Raw genomic sequence first — 22,548 nt, 5'->3', positions numbered from 1 at the left:
AATAAGGAGGTATTTTACTCAAGTTCAAAATGTAATTCACGCACATGAAATGGAGAACAGACATAAGTTTCCCTCCAAACAGTTTATAATACACACATTAAAATAATTTTAAACAAAGTAACCGTACTAGTATTATGCATGAGGAATTTGAGTTTAAACCTATGTTACTATTTTTTTATACCAGACAATGGGTATACAATGTATTAAATATTATAGTTTGATCGGGATATATGTTAATCCAACCTCATTCATATTCACATAATTCAGGGATTGTTTTCAATATTTTACATTTGCCATTAACGGGGGATGTGCCGAGTCGTGTAAGGACACACTCATCAAAGCGCAGAGCTATTTCCAAAGTATATCACTTAGATACGAAATGTGTTTGCGAAGCTTTCTTCCAGAAGACGTTAGCTATTGGTGGCAGAATGATAGATACAGCACTGAAATCACTATCTTCAGGAACATTGGCTTCCTTTGACAGGCGTGAAAAGCACACTCCCCATAACACAACCCCAGATGCAATCATAGAAGATGTTCGTAATCATATAGAATCATTTCCTACTGTAGAAGCACATTACACACGCCAAGACACTCAAAGGCGTTTTCTACGATCTGATTTAAATATTAGTAAATTGCATTAATTATACAAAGAAAACTGTAAAGAAACGGGCAGGCAATACATCGTACAATTTTCTGTGAGGAGTTTAACTATTCATTCCATATAACCAAGAAGGACCAGTTTCAGACGTGCGCTGTGTATAGAAATAAGGAGATAGCAGGCGAGCTAACCACCGATTTGAAAATTGCTTTTGAATACCATATCAAAAGAAAAAAACAGAGCTAGAGATGAAAAGAAGTTGGATAAGTCTCGTGCAAAACAAGACAAGTCATACCATGTTGCAACATTTGATCTAGAGGCTGTTTTACCGATTCCATGTTCTCTTGTGAGTAAAGTTTATTATAAAAGAAAGCTCAATTGTTACAATCTTTCCTTTTATTATTTACAAAACGCAAGTTGGACATGGTTTTTGTGGAATGAAACTGAAGGAAAACGGGTCTCTTGTGAAGAGGGAACTTGTCTTTTGACTTACATGAAATCTCTTCCTATCACAGTAGAGAATGTCTGTTTTTATTCCGACTGTTGCTGTGGTCAAAATCGAAATAGGGTTGTTACTGTTGCATTGATGCATGCTTAAGAGAAATGTAAAAACATAGAGACACTATTGAACAAAAGTATTCAGAAAGTGGACATACTCAGTTGGAGTTGTGATAGTGTACATGCTTCGATAGAACGAGCAAAGAAACTTACATTGGTATATGTACCAAGCCAGTGAGAAACAATTGTGAAGGTTGCACGAAAAAGAAATCCTTATGTTGTAGTGCCGATGAAATACTATGACTTTTTAGATATCAAGCATGTAGCCAAATATGTTCTACCGTTAAACGTTGTAAATGTAAGTGGACAAAACGTTTAATGGGCAAAAATAACATGGATAAAACTGCAAAAAAGTTATCCGGGGCGTGTGTTTTTTAAGAGCAGTTTTGATGACACCAGTTTTCAGTGTGTGCAACATAAATCCTCAAGGAAAGGACCTTCTATAAAATGTGACTTAAAACCCTTGTATGATGCCAAACTTCCAATTACAGTAGCAAAGAGAAAATACCTGCTTTCACTTTGCTCTGATAAATAATTCCTTCATAATATGACCAGTATTTAAAGGATATTCCATCTGATAAGACAACTAGGGACAGTCTTCCAGAAGCAGATACAATGGAAGAAAGTGGAGATTCAAATGTGGAATAGAAAATCTGAATCTTGACTTTCTTCCATTGTGAAGGTTGGAGTCAAACAAGTCCATACTGATTGAAATATATGTATTGTTACATGTGTATGTACTGTTAAAATCTAGAATGCAAAAGGAAATAATGATGTACTTCTGTATAATAATATCTCGTATTATGAATATTAATATGAACTTGTGCTAAGTGCACATGTTTCGTTCAGTCTCTCAAAATATATGCATAGCACAGGGCTGTTATTCCTTAAGGGAACTTGGACCTGTATGGCATAGGAAAAGCAGGGTACTATTCTTATGCTAAGTAGCACCAAGTGCACTTAACAAAGTGGCACACAGAAAATATATATGTTTTACCTTTATGCCATAATGAAGTAAGTGCTATTTTAAATACAAAAGCATTAAATATTGTATGCAATTCTATGATATGTTTATAATGCCATAACAATACTTTTACCTAATATTGTAACATAATATTATGCTAATATTCATATTCAAATAAAAGTTGTAGTTTGTCAAACCTTATTTTGCGTTTTTCTCCACTATTTGAAAAATGGACGTATTACTTTTTGGCTCTAACCCCTCGATATATATGTGTGTGTGTGTGTGTGTGTGTGTGTGTGTGTGTGCGTGCGTGCGTGCGTGCGTGCGTGCGTGCGTGCGTGCGTGCGTGTGTGTGTGTGCGTGTGCGTGTGTGTGTGTGTGTGTGTGTGTGAATACAATAACATGAAGACCCTTATGTCTCAAATAAACTGCCTTATATATCTAGGACATGATAGCATGAAGTTTTTTTTACCTTAGGATTGTACAAATAAGGCCATACAAGCTCCAGATTAATGTAAGAAAAAATCCCCAATACCTCCTATGAATATACAATACCATTGTACCATTGATATTTCTAGGATTATGAGATAACATAAAGTACATAACATCACGAGGATTATGGAAACCGCTGACTAACTTTAAAATATCTGAAAATAGTCATCGTATAATAGCTCACCGGAAACGCGATTTAATACTTGCAAAATTCTCTCTTTTGTTGTCAGTGAAGTGACATTTTCGGTAGAAACCGCACGATTAGCTCACTTACTGTGTTTACGAAGCATAACCTCGTCGTTTTCAAACTTGTCTGTTGACAAAGTAGAGAGTCCTCTGGTTGTTGGAGAGTCCTGTTAATAATATAGGCACTCAAGATTACGGGTTATGTTACAACTACACATGCTAGAAGCTGATGTTGAATACAATACAAATTGCCAAGTATTGCGTTTAATGATCTAATCCAGCCCCCTACAGTCTATTGACTACCACTTAAATAATTAATAATTATGCAGCATTAATTTAAGTAAAATGAAATTTTAATCAAAATACTTTCTGCAAAGATTTCATTAACATTATCAATTGCTTCGAACTAGGTTAAATATTGATCTGTAAGATATATTAACATTTTAATAAAGATGCCGGTCATATCTTAATATTTATATTAATTTAAATCATGGTATCAAATTTGAGCCAAATTATACAATTTCAAATAACATGCACTACGCGATAGCAATGAATTTAAATATATGCTTCACATAGTGCATATGATAGATTTCTACGGATAGTTACTTTAGTTTCGTTTGCATCAAGTTAATATCGTGTCTACCTAAATAGATATTTAGAGGATATTTGTTGGATTCGGTGGAATATCGATTTTATTTCACGAGTGATCATAGAAAACACATTTTCTTTTTATTGTATGCTTTTTTCACCGTTTATTAACATTGTAAATGAGTTTAACTGTATTATTTCGCTGGATTAATGACGTCATTTCGTCCAAAAAATGACGTCATTTCACAGTAAAACAGTGAAAAATATCGATATTATTCACTGTTATTTTTCACTGTTTAAAACTGTGATATACCAATTTTATTTCACTGATATTTCTCTATAAACCACCGGACAGCATAAAATAAACATATATACATCATATATTTACGTGTTACTACGAGGAGATTACACCAAGTAATTGCCAATTGCGTGTTTAACTAATTAGTCATCTCTTGGGAAGGCGTGTGAAGCCCATTAATTGTTGTACAATTTAATGTAAATGACAGTCTACCGTTCATATACGTCCGTTGCATATGTCATATTACGTCGTGACCTTTAGACACGCGATTGTGCACATGCTTCCGTCGGAAATTGCACACGTCATGATTGAGTGTTTCAATGTATATTAATATATGCATTTCAGTAGGGGGAATCAGTTCACGTTAGACAACCGACCAGATAGGTCCCAGTTACTTCTTGTCGCGGTGCCGTTAGGCCGCCGCATAGATCTTGTTCATGATATTTTACGAATATTGGAAAACGTTAGAGTTTAAAACAAAACAAAAATAAATCGCAATAAAACTTGAAATGGACTTGTGTTTGTTATTGTGTTACACCGATTATGCGACATATGTTATCACTATAAAATTAATCCTGCATTTCTCAAAAAGGATAGAGCTATATGTAACGGATAAGTGTGTATAACGCTTAAATACTAATATTATTTTCCAATACCACCATAGACCACAGTCGTGCAAAAACAGTATTAAGGTAGCGCATCCCTAATGGGCACATATCCAAATATATTTTAATTAATTATTTTCCTAATCAGCATCATTTCACTGAACTACATGCAAATTTGCAGGTAGGCTTTCCATGCTTTTTAAAAAAAATATACCGATTTTTTCAAATCCACCCTCACGCTCGGCTTTTGTCCAGTTTATTTTCAACCCTGGGGTATATAAAAGTTCCATAATTCATTCAGATTTCCAAATAGGGACATGCAGTTGGTGTGTACAGATGCAGTAAAGGTGTTTAAAGTTTAAACAAGATGAAATAAGTATTATTTTACAGACATTTATTTTTTACAATTTTTTATCTATGGAATAGCGCCATGAAATGTGAGTTCAGCCAATTAAAAATTGGGTCGGTTAAAAACAAAGTGTCATAAAATTGAAAATAGTTTCATTTAAGTTATATTTTAAAGTTATTTTTTATAGAAACACTATATACAGCAAAAATACCAAGAAATAGACAGATTTACCGTTTACTTTTTGAAATAAACATTAAAATGCAACATGCATCATTCGTATTTTCAGCAGTAATTTACCCAATTTAGCCATAACGATGTTTTAATTTTAAAAATTGAAGGATGTTCTTCACAATTTTCAACATATTTAACAATAAACATAGCTTATATGCTATATTAAATCAAATTACGTTAGAAAAGAAATAAAACGCGTCGCAAAAAGAATGCGATGTCGGCAGGATTCGAACCTGCGCTGGAAGATCCCATAAGGTTACAAGTCCATCGCCTTAGCCACTCAGCTACAACAACTTCATATCTGTGCAATCTTAAATTAGATATTCATAAGTAAACAGGTAAAAAGGCTCATCGATCTTTGAAGAAATCGCGAAATCGTATTTTTCAGATGATAATTGGATCAAAGTCAATATTTATAGTGAATATAATGTATTCTAAATGAATTAGGTAAACACATATCAAATTTTGAAGTTTGAAAAAAAAATGCATCTCTCGGAAATAACCGATCATTTAAGATCGGCAATGATCGTAAAATAAATCGCGGGAAATCATTAGAGGTGCGCTACCTTAATTGCCACATATGTTTTTTTTTTTTTGGGGGGGGGGGGGGGGGCACACAAACGACTAAGAAAGTGTACCTGTTAAGAATACTTTGATCGTTTAAGAAAGAAATCTGCATTTTGAAACAGGAATTGATTTTCCTTTATTAAAATTTACGTGAGGAACATCAAGGCCCAGACTTGCTGGCCTAAATTGACTCTCAGATACTTAATGCATGCCAAATATCAAGTTGCTATCTTCAATATTGCAAAAGTTATGCAAGGAGTAAAACGTGTTGTTATTGACAGAAGTCAGCATGGATGATTTTGATGTTTTCTTTATCTGCTTCAAACAAAAACTTTAGATGAACCCTTTGAGCTCATTTAAGGGTACTTATAGTTTTAATAGTAGTTGATCTTATTTATTAAGCAATAGTTATATTACAGCAATAAGTATGTTCAGATTAAATAATGCACTACCAATTATAGCACTCATTATATCGAAATGTTGAAAAAAAAGCGACAAGTATATGGACATCACTGAAACACAAATTATACTAGAGACCTTATGTATGACTAGTGAGCCGTGACTTGAACGAATATGATATGATTACTTGTATAAGGTCTGGTATCTATGTGGTCTTTTATTAATCATATGTCTGATACCTTGATATGAGAACATATATGACATCAGTTAACTGTAGCTTGTGTATGTTACATGTATGCTTTTGGGTAAATATCATTATCATAGTTGACACAAATTATTTTATAATGTTGCAGATTAAAAGCTTATGCATCGCCGCTTTTTGGAACGGTTCATGATTTAAAGATAGGAGTCAATTATTTCGTATTTAAGTTACAAAAGAATCCTTTGAGTTAATTAAACTTTTCACAATATTAAGCAAGAGAAAGCTATAATGCGGGTACACAGCATTATTGAATGAAAAACTATTGCAATTTACTAATTAGCTGTTGGAACATAACACATTTGAAATATTTACCGTCATATTCACCTGATGACCGCTCAACAGCTTGTCATGGTTATGAAGTTCTTTTTGAATCTTATCATATTCTTGTTTCAATTGGGCGTCTTTTGCAATCAACTGCTCAAGTTGGTGACTGAAAACGCAACAAAACCTTTTCGATAGTTGTCAATACTTATCAAGCATAAACATTTATCTATTTCCATGTGGGGAAAATGTCATAGATTTGTATGTACTTGAGTGTGATGCGAGTTCATTCTGTTTATAAATATATACGTTTATTATACAAGATTATCTATTCGCTTAAAATGTTGTTCATTGTTTTTGTCGTTCTACATCTTATTGTTCAATATAAGATGCAGACCTATGCTTAACGTTTGAACTCTTAAAAGGTTGAAAACATTTGTAAAGGTTCTAACTCACTAACTGTCACGAATCACGCTAAAAATTCCAAATTACTTATGTTTGGCAAAAACTCTATATGTGGTATGTTAATCCCTTTATACGTAGATACGTTTGGGTTTCCTACTTATAATCAAATATAAGCAGTTTATTTAATTAATTCACTGACTGCGCTTCAATGCACAGGCAACCTAAGCTTCTCTTTTTTTATTGTATCCACTTTAGCATGACTATCAATAGTTAATATATACTGGTGGCGGAAAAAATGTACACCCATGTTGTTAATCGACATATTGCTGACACCATACTATCCTTTGTTTGTACCATAATTGTGTTAACCTTTCCTTGCTAATCAGCTGAGTCAAGCGAGAGGGTATCGCGTTGTCTGTTTTAGCTATTTTCCATTAAACGTAAATTGACTTATTGTGTAATATAAACATTCTCAAGTAATTCTTTTTCGGTAAACATTATAACTGAGTTAATTTTGAAATGTATGAAAACTATACTTTATAAATATACATGTTAGAATATAAGTTAGGTTTTAATGGTCAAATTCAAACTTTGATGAAAATCTCATTTTTGTAATGCAACAGCGATTCCAATAGTGAACGTTTGCAACAAAAGAAGGAACAAACCTGGGTTCACTACTAACGCCGAAGGTCACAGCAGACTTAGGTCTCAGTACCTCGACAGTTTCGTTCAATGTGCTGCAATGATACAACCGTTGGGGAGTATTGTTTTCATCTGTTTTCGTGTATTGCAGGTTTAAACGTTGTGTATTAATTTTTAGAAAATTCGGGTTCGATACAAAAGCGCATCAGTTTGTTGTAAATAGAGACGATATTACGAAATCTTACTTCACTCTGTTTTGCAGTATTTTTTCCTTCTTCTTCAGGATGATAATGTGTTCTTTGTGTGTTTCAATTCTGTATAAATTTGATAATAAATGACATGCATCACGTGCAGATAAAAAACTTTGAAATATTAATTTAACCGTTAATGGTTCCAATATGGTAATGTTCATTATTTGTTTAAAATGTCTAATATAATAATTCAATATAGAGCTAAACCATCACATTTCGCGATTTAAACAACTGTGACAAGAAATATTCAAGCAATTGTTTATTTATGATAATGCCAAAATTTTAAAGTGTTATGATATTAATACAGTATTTTAATGCGATATTTACTGTCGTTGCCATTTGTTTCTGTCCTTTTTACTGCAAGACTTCGCGGACCTAGAAATGTAAAGAATATATAACACAAATATTAGTAATTATTATGGTTATAATTAAAATTCGTTATTAGGATAATAATAAGAATAATAATAATAATTATTATTATTATTATTATTCCTCTTCTTCTTCTTCTTCTTCTTCATCATCATCATCATCATCAACTACAACATCATCATCATCATCATCATCATCATCATCATCATCATCATCATCATCATCATCACCATCATTATCATCATCACCATCATCAAATATAACATAAAATTGAAGACATAACATTTCAAACTGTTTCAAACTGTTGATTAAGAAGACAAATGCTGTACTTTTATGTAAAAAGAAAAGGCATTACACTTTATTATTAGTTTTACTCAACGTACTGTAATGACAAATTTAGTTTTTTAATATCTTCTTCTCTGCGTGCTATCTCTTGTTGTAGGAGGTCCATTTCCTTCACAAAAGTTTCTTCGTTCTTCACACAGATGTCTTCAAATGATTTTGCTATCGGCAGAAGTTCCCTGAAATCAATAACAACCACCATAAACATAGACAAAGATTTTGATCATACGTTTCATCTGCACCAATGTTCAATCAGACTCTTATGCAAATGGTTTTGCTTATTTTAGCAACTCGATAGGATACATTAAACTTATAAATGTAATTCATTTGTACTTACAATAGGAAAACTCAAAGTTTTCGTTAATGAAAACTTTGGTATTGAAAATAAACCGCGTATATTAAGAAATACATGGAATGCATACTTTCAAATTCTACTTAAATTTGTTTCAGATCAAATTTACAGTTTAAATAATTGAAACTAAAACACGAGAAAGTTGAGTTTGGTGAGCCTTGACCAAAAGCTTGGTCGCAAAATACACTGGGAAAAGGTTTTGACTCTTAGAAAGATGTCATTAAATTACAAGCGCAATCTGTTTTCCTCTATGTTGCACATTTTATTAATAAGCGTCAAATGAAGTTTGTTTAACTGGGTATGTATTATTTAAATGTGTGTGTAAGTTCTTATTTATATATTTAAATTTAAACTAATTATGTAACATAATAAAATTTAAAGCCACCATATTTCGATTCAAGATACCAGGTATCAAAAATATAGTATAATTAAAAACCTCAGTTATTTCAGAAGTTATCAATGAATCTTTTAGTTAATTACTGATGTATAAATTATTTATATAAACAATTAAAATATCAACGCCATCATCTATTTTTATTAAACACAGGAAAATATCGATTTCCCGCCATCCCATCATATAACCAGTCTATTTCATGTCTTTTTTTATATATAACAGCCGATAATTGGAGAACTTACCTACAATGGTCTGTGGATATTTGAGATTTCTGAAACAAGTTCAACATAAATAGCCATTATTTGCTGTTGATAGAATAGGTATAGAATAAAGGAGACGCCAATGTTCTCGCACATGCATCATCGAATTAACGGAAGAAAACGTGCATCTTATGTGTTGTCTATATTGATAAATTTAAAAATTTCATTCTAGTAGTCGTCCAAACTGATATGAATGGCATAATATTGCCGTTGTGTAATGTATGCGGTTTCCGCCTAGCGACCAGGAGGTCCCGGGTTTGATCCTTACTCACGTAATCTCCCCCTAAAGATCGCAAGTTGTGGTTGCACTAAGGAAACGGAATGGAGAGCGCCTCAACAAGCCTTGGTCTTTGGATGCAGTCGAACCAAAAATTTGTGAGTTAAATATTAAATAAATAAATAACACACTTTATGTTGATGTACTTGTTTCACAAATTTGATGACACAATTGTCGTAGCGGAGTGGAGTTAAGCGATCTTGATACGGAAACTAAAATATTAGTCGTCACGATTTTTAAACAGTTCATGAACAACAATAAGTGTCGGGATAATTTTGACGAGCTAAAATAACAATTGTTTTTCGTACAAATGTGTCTATCTACCTGGCTAGCATTAAGAGCTGCTTCCAGAACACAGCACCTTTCAGACAGACGTCGGTTATGAGAATCCTGATCTTTGACCATCTTTTCCGCTTGTCTCAATGATGACTCAAAATTCGCTGTTCTTTCCTCAAGCATATCACTTGGTTCCTTAGAACGGATATAAAAAAGACATGACAGCAGACGTGCGAATTTGTTTATAACACAGTGGGATACCGCATAATCAGTATATTCGATGTTACTAAATAGTTTGTTTGGAACCTTTACCAGGACAGGTTAAGGAAACAGACTGATTATGATTCCTAACCTTGAAAAGGGATAACTTCAAACAAGAAAAATCAGGACAATTCCTGTTCTCTATTATGTTGTTCAATGTTAAACGTTGTGTAAACACGTTGAATTAAATAATTTGGTAGTCGGTGTTCCATATTTTGTCAAAAAGCTTTTTGTCAAATTAAAGAGAAATTTTACTTATTCGGATTCATTTGTTGAGTTACCTGCATCCGGGGAATCATTTCCTTCGCTGCAGATCTTATATCTGAGAATACCTTTTCAAACGTATTAACGCCGCTAAAACAGTTAAGCAACAGGTATTAAGCACTGTTAAGAAATCTTATCATTTAAATTGGTCAATTATATACAAAGTGTGAGTATATCTAAGAATAAATATGTGTATATCCAAGATTTAATATACTTAACCATACCAACATTCAAACATACATATGTGGACACGATAAACCGCAAAATTTATGGTACATAAAAGTTGTCAATTTATACAATATCTCACAAATTTATGTGTTCATGTACCTGGATTGCTTATTCATGTCGATGTCAACGTTAAATATTTCTTGTCTCTGAAAGATAAACAGTGTAAAACAATACTTTATAAGATACTGTTTTTTAAAATGGATAAAAACAATGGTTCGTTGTAAGCATAAGATTGGTAGGAATGACTGGTGCTAAATGTGAATTCTACCATCATCTGTATGCATGTATTATGTAAAACAAACTGTGGTGTACAAGAAATAATACATTAAAAAATGATAATTTGCCAACAACAATCGAATGAATTCCACATTGCACACTCGATTGGAACAAAAACAAATTACAAGCCAAACTAAGTTGGAAGATGTTTTCAAACAATGTGAAAATATTTATGTCTATATGATGGTAGATTATAAACGTTGTGATATTGTGACGAAGTCACACAACTATATCTTAAGTAAAAAGTACCTTTAAGTTAGTTCATGTATTTACATCATACCCTTTGAAACATTCCTACATGAGACCCACTAGACGGTAGTTCAATTATGTACAAGGTCATTACATCGCACCTATTGGTATCTCCCGTCCAGCGTATAATTTTTTATATTCTGTCTTGAAAATAAGTACAGTACGTGTTCATTTTTCAATGTAGTTGATAGTAATGCACCCGTTCAATGAATTTATATTTATGTGCCTAACTGTAAAGGCTTTTTTTTAAACTACTGTACAAAAAGCAAGAACATCTTTATTTATTTTAAAGATACTTATTAATACTGAATTATTTTTATCAATAAAAAAGGGGCTTGTTCACACTTAAATTGCATTTTTTTAAGTTTTTCATGTAATGCTTTAAATTGATAAATTTAAACATCGCAAATAACGTACTCCAGTATAAAACAAAAATAAAGTTTAAATAAGAAAGAAAAAAGTAAGCCGCACCAAGGCTCGAACCACTGACCCTTGGATCGGTTTTTTCCCCGACTAAATATAGATTTTAAATTTAAATATAAACACGCATTGTGACAACAACAACAACAAATATGGCGGAATCTGTATTGTCAAACACGGAAGAAGAAGGTAAAATATGTTTTTTTATTGTTAAACTCAATAGTGCGTATGATTTTTGTTTTATAAAAGTAGATTAAAATAGTATAACTGATCAAATGATTCGTTTTCGTTACATAAGTATATGCATATACATCACAGAACGTGTAAATACTGATTCTCTCGTTTACACTTAACAGAGACTAAAATTAAAAGCCAAGTTGAATACAGAATTAACTTTAGTATTCGCGCAAATAAATTAAATTTATCATTAGCCTTGGAGTACTGAGATCATTTAAACATTACAGTATCTTTTTCTTTCCTCATAACTGACAGTGACAACATTATTTGTTGGCAGGCAATTCAAGATGCTGTGCATTTATTGACATATTCGTTATTGTGAGTTATATGACAATGACATTTATTATTAACTAAAATGCATTTGAATGGTACTGGTAATTTATTAATTTAAACCCAAAACTCATAGTTAACCCTTTAAGCGCTGGAACCGAATTTTGAAGGTCTTTGCAAACAGTTTGGATCCAGATGAGACGCCACAGAACGTGGCGTCTCATCAGGATCCAAACTGTTTGCTATTCTGATAGTATTCTTTGAAAAAAATCGAAGAAATGGCTAATTTTAGAAATTCAGTGGATGACATTTCAGCAGATGACAAATTTCCCAGCATGCAAAGGGTTAAAATGTATTTATATCAGTTTCTTCTGCACAGCTATTTTATAAATAAACTGAATAACCAAAATATTTTTGAAAATAGTAACACAGTTTAGTAATTCATGGCATCAAATGCATGTAGCTGGCGCCAGACAACTCCCCCCAATACCAACTTGCCCCAAAACAAACTAGCATCAAACATATGGTCACTCGCTCCAACCAAGAGACAACTCGCCCCAATTTATTTTCGTGCATCTTATTGTTTCTTTATTTAAAGTATTTTATCTTTATATTCTTTGTTAATTTACCAAAGCACGTATATATTTTGATAAATGTGTATTTCAAAAGTACATTGTATTTTGAATAAATCAAATACAGGTCATCTGAAATGCACGTATCATTAAATTTGTAAAAGCCAAGAATATTCTGGATATTCCTCTTTTTTCAATTGTTTTGAATATCCTCAAGATTTGATTTCCTGAATGTCAAAGAAAACTTATTAGATAATAATACCACATATTTACAACTCACTTTTTTAATAGAGACCATAAATAGTTTTAAAAAGTGGTTTAAATTGTGTATTTACTTTTTCAATAGGATACAACTATAATTAAACCAAGAAGTTTATGAAGAAGGGATCACTGGATTTCGTCACTTTGGTACAAGAAACAGAAAAGGTATACTTATTTAGCTGCATTTTTTTCTGTTGATTTCATTGAGAATATTGAAATAATTTGTAGATAATGTTTTCAGATATTCAGGCAAGTTGAGATTTCATTGAAAAAAATATGTCATTTCACAATATTCTTGAATGGAAACAGAAAAAAACACAGTTCAATGCATTTATTGTTGATATATAAAACAAAGTCTTTGTATGTAAAACTGTGTTGCTACATGAGCAAAGAATTTAAAAAATGATCCTACACTACACTAGGTGAATATTGAAATTTTACAAAAAACCCTGACAGGAATGTTTAAAAATGGTGTCATGAAAAATAAAAAATTCTATATGTACATGTAGCTACATCTTGTGTCAAAATTCTTAGCTTTATGTTCAAAACATTTATTGTTAAATGCAGAAATGTCTTTTCAAGGATATCATAGACCACCTTACTTATACGGAAGCATAGGAGCTGTTGAAGGAAATTGCTGCCAGACAGTCAGCAGTTATCACTGACAGCCTGTCCTGGCCCAGCTTGGACCATCCTCAAGCTAACCATGATGGTGTGTTTGCAAGAATTGTCCATTTGGTAGACCATGATGAAGACCAGCTTTGTTGTGGCATGGCCTGACAACTGTACAAGCCAGAGACCAGTATGTTTACTGTTGTTGAATATGACCCATTTTTCATGTTTATTTTTCTGTGGGCTTGTTTAACAGAATTAATAATGCACTTTATCTATTTCAAATATGTTATTTTTCTGTGGACTTTTTAACGGAATTATTAATGCATTTTATCTATATCAAATATTTTATTTGTCTGTGGGCCTGTTTAACGGAATTAGTAATGCATTTTATCTTTATCAAATATTGTTGCTTGTAATATGAATATAGAACACGTAAAACTACTCATGTAATTGTCTCAGCTTAAAATCAAAAGTGTAGAAAATTTAACTCATTTACTGTCGAAACAGTGGCCATTATGTTCCTGCATCTTAAAAGTTGGACAATAACAGCAAATATATATATATATAGATAGATTTAGCAAGGGGTTTTGAGTTTTTTATGTGTTCATATTTTTCAGAAAAAGGGTTAAGTGGTGACTGATCCACTCACCCTCTTTATCCAGGAAACGTTTCGGAATAACGTGTTGGCACTGAAGATGTGGAGGACACAGATTGATCACAGTACATCCTTTGGATACATGGACACCTTCAATGGGACGACAACAAAACTGTACCTGCCTTTTTTATGAAAGGAAGTAGTTAATAAAATTATTGTTAACAGCTTTTTTAGTCTTGTTGTTTAAGAATGCTTGCAACATTTAAGTGGATAAACGGTTGTTTTAAATTTGAATCTTCAGTAATGAATTTTTATTAAAGGATGTAATCTTATTTCTTTCAATATAGTGTAAATAATAAGAACATAATTATCCTTTGTATACAAAATGAAAACCAAGTTTACTGTTCTATTAATCATTATTTATTTATCTTGTTCTTTTGTCAGAAATATTACAGGGGCATACATACAGTATTCCTTAAATAAAAGGGGCAGTTCTTAGAAAATAAACATGTATAGTAGCAAAGCATATTCAAACCTTTTCCACATTTATAACCAGCAACAATATGTAAGTATTATAATGTAACACAAATTAATACTGTGATATACTACTGATTTTGCCGTGCCTGTCATCAAATAAACATGTTTTACTGAAAGTTTCTTAAAAGATGTTATGTGGAAGACTTAATCAATCATTTAATAAATATTTGAGCCACGCTCTGGGAAAAGGGGGTTTAATGCATGTACTTAAGGTTGTCCAAGATTAGGCTGTGCAGACTGCACAGGCGTATCAGGGGCAACACTTTCTGCCTTATCTGCATTTTCTCTAAGAGACTCCCTTTCAACAAAAAATACAATAAAGCAGCAATTGTCTGCCTGATTGGTATGATCAGCACAGGTTAATCTCGTACGACAATTTATGCACATGCATTAAGCCCCATTTTCCCAGAGCAAGGCTCACCTATTTAGGTTTTAGCTGTCTATATGCTCTTTAACTTTTGAATCATGATGCAGTTTCATATAATAATGAATTATGAGTCGTTTTTAATTGATGCATATTCTTTTGTTCAGTGTTGAACTCAACATGTATTATAATAAGGTGTTCACTTAACATTCTTGCAGTAATGTTTTGCTGTGTAATATACATGTAATAATAAATCAAAATTGAACAACTAGCTTCTTATTTCTTCATGTTATTTATTAAAACATTTTAAACCAAAACAACAAAATCCATAACATAATGAACACAAAACATAATACTCTATATTCATGAAACAAAACTATAATTGATAACATTTTGAATAAATGTTTCCAACTTTCAACATTTGACAGATCAAATTATTTCTGAATTCCACCATTTTTATACGCCCGTCCATGACGGGACGTATTATGGTATACCCCGCGTCTGTCCGTCCGTCTGTTAATGTCGTACGCTACGTCAAATATCCTTTGACAGATTTTCTTCAAATTTTAACACAATCTTAATATTGATAAACCCTGATCCCCTTTCGTTTTTGACGGAATTCTGAATTGTCGTTCCAGAGTTATGGGACTTTGTTCGTCAAAATTTCGTGATTTCATTGAATGTCCTACTGTAGCTCAAATATCCTTCGATGGATTTTTTTCAAATTTCAACACAATCTTAAAGGGGCCTTTTCACAGATTTTGGCATTTTTTAACTTATTCATTAAATGCTTTATATTGATAAATGTAAACATTGGATCGTAAAAGCTCCAGTAAAAAATCAAGAATAAAATAAAAAAAAAGGAAAAGAACATTGCCCGGAGCAGGTTTCGAACCAGTGACCCCTGGAGTCCTGCCAGAGTCCTGAAGTAAAAACGCTTTAGCCTACTGAGCTATTCCGCCGAGTACACATACTTGACGTATTTTATACCTTATATAAGCAATCTTCGTAGTTTCACAAAATTTAACGACAAAAACAAAACTCTCCAAATTATTCAATCGTTTCGCGTTGCAACGCTTTATAATTTTTAGGTTTTAAAATCGTCAAAAGATGCATATAATGGCTATATTAGACTATGGTAAATGTTCAGTATTACTGTTTCCTCACAAATATCATAACTAAAACGAAAATTTGCGAATCTGAAACAACTTTTTTCAATTTTGTCAATTTACCAAAGCGTGAAAAGATCCCTTTAATATTGATAAACCCTAATCCCCTTTCGTTTTTGACGGAATTCTGAATTATCGTTCCAGAGTTATGGGACTTTGTTCGTCAAAATTTCGTTATTTTCCAGCTTTCAACATTTGACAGATCAAATTATTTCTGAATTCCACCATTTTTATACGCCCGTCCATGACGGGACGTATTATGGTATACCCCGCGTCTGTCCGTCCGTCTGTTAATGTCGTACGCTACGTCAAATATCCTTTGACAGATTTTCTTCAAATTTTAACACAATCTTAATATTGATAAACCCTGATCCCCTTTCGTTTTTGACGGAATTCTGAATTGTCGTTCCAGAGTTATGGGACTTTGTTCGTCAAAATTTCGTGATTTCATTGAATGTCCTACTGTAGCTCAAATATCCTTCGATGGATTTTTTTCAAATTTCAACACAATCTTAATATTGATAAACCCTAATCCCCTTTCGTTTTTGACGGAATTCTGAATTGTCGTTCCAGAGTTATGGGACTTTGTTCGTCAAAATTTCGTTATTTCATTGAATGTCCTACTGTAGCTCTAATATCCTTCGATGGATTTTTTTCAAATTTCAACACAATCTTAATATTGATAAACCCTGATCCCCTTTCGTTTTTGACGGAATTCTGAATTGTCGTTCCAGAGTTATGGGACTTTGTTGAATGTCAAGGAGACGGCGCTCCATGCTCATGTACTTATAAAATAAACCATGTATTCAAATACAAATAAACTGAAGTAAAAAAATGATTCAAAGGGTTATTTATTACCTTACTACTTCATTGGCGAACGACGGGCGTATCATGCGCTCATGGCGCAGCTCTTTATTTTATTTATGGATTAACAGCACTTTATCATCTTTATGACAGTTTATGTAAGGCTATTACAACAAGGGCTGTTTGTAAAACATGCATGCCCCCCATATGGGCTGTCCGTTGTACTGGCAGCCATTGTGTGAATACGACTTTTGTCACTGTGACCTTGACCTTTGACCTAGTGACCTGAAAATCAATAGGGGTCATCTGCAAGTCACGATCAATGTACCTATGAAGTGTCATGATCCTAGACAAAAGCGTTCTTGAGTTATCATCCGAAAATCATTTTACTATTTCGGGTCACCGTGACCTAGACCTTTGACCTTGTGACCTCAAAATCAATAGGGGTCATCTGCGAGTCATGATCAATCTACCTATGAAGTTTTATGATCCTAGGCATATGCGTTCTTGAGTTATCATCCGAAAATCATTTTACTATTTCGGGTCACCGTGACCTTGACCTTTGACCTAGTGACCTGAAAATAAATAGGGGTCATCTGCGAGTCATGATTAATCTACCTATAAAGTTTCATGATTCTAGGCATATGCATTCTTGAATTATCAGCCGAAAATCATTTTACTATTTCGGGTCACCGTGACCTTGACCTTTGACCTAGTGACCTCAAAATTGATAGGGGTCATCTGCGAGTCATGATCAATCTACCCATGAAGTTTCATGATCCTAGGCGTATGCGTTCTTGAGTTATCATCCGGAAACCATTTTACTATTTCGGGTCACCATGACCTTGACCTTTGACCTAGTGACCTCAAAATCCCTACGGGTCATCTGCGAGTCATGATCAATCTACCCATGAAGTTTCATGATCCTAGGCGTATGCGTTCTTGAGTTATCATCCGGAAACCATTTTAGTATTTTGGGTCACTGTGACCTTGACCTAGTGACCTCAAAATCAATAGGGGTCATCTGCAAGTCATGATCAATGTACCTATGAAGTTTCATGATCCTAGGCCCAAGCGTTCTTGAGTTATCGTCTGACAACCACCTGGTGGACGGACGGACCGACCGACATGAGCAAAGCAATATACCCCCTCTTCTTCGAAGGGGGGCATAATAAATGGTTGTTTATAGACTGATAAACAATGGAAAACAATACATAGTCTATATATAGCATTGTGCTTTGATGTCATTGTTAATGGAACATAAACAAATGTGGTGTGCAGCACGCACTTAACATTGACTATGGTAGCTTATACCTAAAAGAGTCAATAATTCCTGTTCATAGTCTTTACTTGTGACAAAAAATCAGGAAAATGCTGAGCCCAGTGTTTATTTAGCTATTTGCCAGACAAGGTTTTCACAAATTCTTCTGTTTCAGAGTGACCTATATCAAATACTTTGGATCCTCAATTGTAATAACAAAACAATTAATTCACCATGTTTGATCATGGGTCTCCCATTAAAAACTTAACACACATCACGATACATAACACCTATAAGAGTCAACAATTCCTGTTAATGGTCTTGACTTGTGACAAAAAAATCTGGAATTTGGCCCATTGTTTATGTAGTTATTTGCCAGACAAGGTTTTTACTTATTCTTCTTGTTCAGAGTGATCTATGATTAAATACTTTGGATCCTATATTTTTATAACAAAACAATTAACAAAATTCACAATACCTTACACACTTAAAACTCAAATACATATTCTCATGGCATTTCAGGGCACTTGTATGCTATGTTCATCAGTATTTTATCAATGATATTTCTGCCCTATGTTTATAAGCAGTTCACTTATTAAAATCACATTTTATCACCATGATGATGACAGGACAGTTGACCATAATGTCACACATTTGGTCACGCCTTCATATTACACAAATAAATTCAAGCATCATTTCAAATACTAAAGTCATCTACTGACTGAAAAAACAGCCAGGGTCACACATGCACTTTCATACTCAATGGTATACATCCTATATAACCATGCTGCCAAATTCACACAACATGTTCCTACCCATAGTCAGTTATCATTGATTTCAGCTTTGTCAATTTTTTAATTCATAATAATGGTATGTTGAAGTTAGTTAAAACAACATAGTTACATACACCATGTACCAATTTGTATGAGTAAATCTTCATATTGTTTCCGGGTTGCTTGCCCTTGACCTATTGGATATTGCAGCTCCTCTTTAGCCGCAGGTGGATATATAAGGGGCAATTGTAGAGGCAATCAGCTTTGGATAAGCTGAATCAAAAAGGAACTTTGATCGAAGTGTTTTTTCCTTGATGATCTCTGTGTACTCAGTGCATGTACGTGTATCCCTTCTTTTCATTGATTGGCACCACCGTCCAATTGTTGGCTGCCTTCAATTTACTCTGAATAACATATAAGCATATTTGTAATTTTGAAATGTACACTAAAACTTATCATAAAAACTATGTTTGAAATTTGTTTGCTATTTTAAACATTATTTTATTCATATCATGCCAATCAGGTAACATACCAATACTTTTCTGGGCTACTTGATTCACCAGTATTAACTTATGAACATACCAATACTTTTCTGGGCTACTTGATTCACCAGTATTAACTTATGAACCTACCAATACTTTTCTGGGCTACTTGATTCACCAGTATTAACTTATGAACCTACCAATACTTTTCTGGGCTACTTGATTCACCAGTATTAACTTATGAACCTACCAATACTTTTTTGGGCTACTTGATTCACCAGAATTAACTTATGAACCTACCAATACTTTTTTGGGCTACTTGATTCACCAGAATTAACTATGAACCTACCAATACTTTTCTGGGCTACTTGATTCACCAGTATTAACTTATGAACCTACCAATACTTTTCTGGGCTACTTGATTCACCTTTATTAACTTATGAACCTACCAATACTTTTCTGGGCTACTTGATTCACCAGTATTAACTTATGAACCTACCAATAATTTTCTTGGCTTCTTGATTCACCAGTATGCGCGTATTATATGATGAATTTATCATACTTGAGTCACTAACTGACAATTACTGTACAACTAGAGATTGGAGGAGAATTGCATTGAAATAATTTCATGACCAATCACCATGCAAGTTATCTGAACAGTTCAGAAAACAAACCAGCTATCGGATATCCTCTGGTTTTCATAACATAAAAAGTTTCTGGTAAAAAAAAATATAATGCAATTATATTACCAAGGAACATTAGGAAGCACATAGAATATTATTGAATATAAATATATTATTTTATCAATTAAAATATGCTAAGACAGGGTTGTTTGCATACTCTAAGTAAGATGTTATCTCTCCAATTCCTGACACATGACCAGGTGTGGTACTTCCTTGTGACACAAATGACAGGCCAGGACCTGGCAGGGGCTGATGACCGTGCATAGGTGAAGAGTTTGTTGTTCTAACATTATGCTGAACAGTCAAACTTGCAATAGTTTTGCCGGCACGTCTTCCTAAATACCTTAAAAAGAAGGTTTGTTTTAGAATATAAAATTGATAACATATCAATTTTAAAAAACAACAAAATTGATGTTGAAATCAGGGAATAAACTGTATAATCATATTATCATATAATAATAATTGATTACATAATATAACATACGTTTGCATACCAGTATATTTTATAATATAATATATACCGAATAAATTAATCATTCATAATTCATTATTTATCATTAATTTCATGCTTCATTTGACACGTGTTGGAGTGTTCCTTATAAGTTATAACGAATTCATTAAATTGACACGAACATCTTGGCATAGGGGTAGTCTCATTTATAAGACGCGCAAAGAATTTAGAGATACTTTTTATATGGGCTAAATTCTTTGGAAAAAATATTACCCATATAAAAAGTAGCTTAATATTTAAGAGCGTCAAAAATTTGGACTAGGCATAGGGGCATAAAGGCTTATTTTAAAACGCGCAATGAACAAATTATGTTATCAGTGCGTATCTGGTTTCGTTGCAGAGTAAAATATCCATACAATAAAACTAAATACCTATCCAAACTTTTGCTAAAATTCCTTTGTAAACAGGCAACACTTGCCAAAAACTAAACGTAGCTTCTAAAATATGACTTACAATTCGTGTGTTTAAGCCATTTCCCTGTCTTCTTCTCTTCCAACGATACTCCTATGGTTCTGCAAACACTCAGTCTTGTCGCCAAGATTGAATAAATTCGAGCGATGTCGCTGGCTCCGGCTTTTGTTTCTCTTTTTTATATTTTCGATCAAGAAATGAGATGCATTGTTTGTAAACCAAAAGCGGATAAGCGCAGCGCGCATGCGCATGCTGCATTCTGGTATACTAGTTGGGATCCCATTCACAATTTCTGACTAAAAATAACTCATTTCGCGTCTGAGACGCTTTATAATTTTTAGGTTTTCAAATCGTCAAAATTTGCATTTAATGGATATTTAAGAGCATGGAAACAATTTGGTATTTTTTGTTTAAAGCAAATATCATAACTACAATGAAAATTTGCAAATCCGAAACAATATTTTTCAATTTTGTCAATTTTTCAAAGTGTGAACAAGTCCCTTTAACATAGGTTTTACCTCACCTGAGCACACTGTGCTCATGGAGTGCTATGGGATACCGTGTCCGTCAATGACGTGTCCGTGTGTCCATGTGTCAACTTTATATTAATAAGAAATCTCCTATATTCGTTTTGGTCCGTTGATTTATTAAGCCATGCGGCCATTTGAAGTGTTTTTAACTAAACAATCTTATCTGAAACCCCATGGTGTAAATGTTCAATATTTTGTTTGTACCATAGTTGTGTAACATCTTCAAAGCTTATTAAAATTATGCTCCCAAAAGCAAAAAAAGGAGCTCGGCCCCGAAGATCACCGCTTAAATATACACTTATACAAATATATGGAATGTCTTTGAATTTTCATTTTCATAAACTTAAAGGCTAATGGCTTTAATGCATAGTGTTTAGCATCATCTAAAGGCCCTGAAATAGTGTTTTCAAATTATGTCCCACAGGGTCAAAACTGGTCACGCGATTAGATTCATCAGTTTACATGTACATATAAAACCCTGTCATATCTGAAAGCGCAAATCACAGGTCTTTCATATTTATTATGTAGCCTCTTTTATAGGTCTTCCACAAATTATTTCATAAAATATATCCCTAGATCCCTTTCTGAAAACCTTTAAAAATCAACATGTCTAAGATCTCAACGCCAATGGATTTAATATTCAATATAAAAAATATATACATGTCGGCTACACAGTTTGTTTAAACAAAGACCTATCGATAACTGTTATCTATAGGTCTTTGGTTTAAAAAATGGCTTAGGGTACACTCCGGTTCACACTCACCTGGAAAGCATTACCGGGAATAGCGAGGCTTTAAATTATGACAGTTATACTGCACAATACTTATTTTTAATGAATGCGACATT

The 22,548-nt window shown here is 33.2% G+C and overlaps 1 protein-coding gene and 2 long non-coding RNA genes across 7 annotated transcripts in view; 1 reads left to right on the top strand and 2 right to left on the bottom strand.

Moving 5' to 3' along the window:
• Window positions 1-22,548, bottom strand: part of LOC127836144 (uncharacterized) — a 151,071-nt gene that overhangs the window by 31,330 nt on the left and 97,193 nt on the right. For 2 of the 4 annotated variants that reach the window (XM_052362572.1, XM_052362573.1), the window contains exons 2-11: window positions 10,782-10,828; window positions 10,472-10,544; window positions 9,978-10,124; window positions 9,359-9,387; window positions 8,412-8,549; window positions 7,987-8,034; window positions 7,654-7,722; window positions 7,432-7,503; window positions 6,413-6,530; window positions 2,890-2,968 (exon numbers count right to left, since the gene is read on the bottom strand). The exons of 1 other annotated variant lie outside the window; for it this stretch is intronic. In XM_052362572.1, coding sequence (XP_052218532.1) covers window positions 2,890-2,968; window positions 6,413-6,530; window positions 7,432-7,503; window positions 7,654-7,722; window positions 7,987-8,034; window positions 8,412-8,549; window positions 9,359-9,387; window positions 9,978-10,124; window positions 10,472-10,544; window positions 10,782-10,798 — 790 coding nt within the window. In that variant the 5' untranslated portion in view covers window positions 10,799-10,828. The remainder of the gene's footprint in view (window positions 1-2,889; window positions 2,969-6,412; window positions 6,531-7,431; window positions 7,504-7,653; window positions 7,723-7,986; window positions 8,035-8,411; window positions 8,550-9,358; window positions 9,388-9,977; window positions 10,125-10,471; window positions 10,545-10,781; window positions 10,829-22,548) is intronic. One more of the 4 variants, XM_052362574.1, reaches the window with a different exon arrangement.
• Window positions 11,763-14,985, top strand: LOC127836151 (uncharacterized). 2 transcript variants are annotated; one of them, XR_008028622.1, is made up of 4 exons: window positions 11,763-11,816; window positions 13,053-13,132; window positions 13,550-13,769; window positions 14,245-14,985. It is a non-coding gene; the product is annotated as an uncharacterized LOC127836151 (long non-coding RNA). The 2 variants fall into 2 exon arrangements; XR_008028623.1 differs by having other exon boundaries at window positions 14,200-14,985.
• On the bottom strand, window positions 16,504-21,392 carry LOC127836152 (uncharacterized). The gene is made up of 4 exons (XR_008028624.1): window positions 21,215-21,392; window positions 20,408-20,593; window positions 18,055-19,489; window positions 16,504-17,916 (listed from the first exon to the last, which is right to left on the bottom strand). It is a non-coding gene; the product is annotated as an uncharacterized LOC127836152 (long non-coding RNA).

Source organism: Dreissena polymorpha, chromosome 6, assembly GCF_020536995.1.
Source record: "Dreissena polymorpha isolate Duluth1 chromosome 6, UMN_Dpol_1.0, whole genome shotgun sequence".
In the NCBI taxonomy this organism is placed as follows: Eukaryota; Metazoa; Mollusca; class Bivalvia; order Myida; family Dreissenidae; genus Dreissena; species Dreissena polymorpha.
The sequence above is the reverse complement of the archived record's forward strand: the minus strand, read 5'-3'. Positions and strand labels throughout refer to the sequence as shown.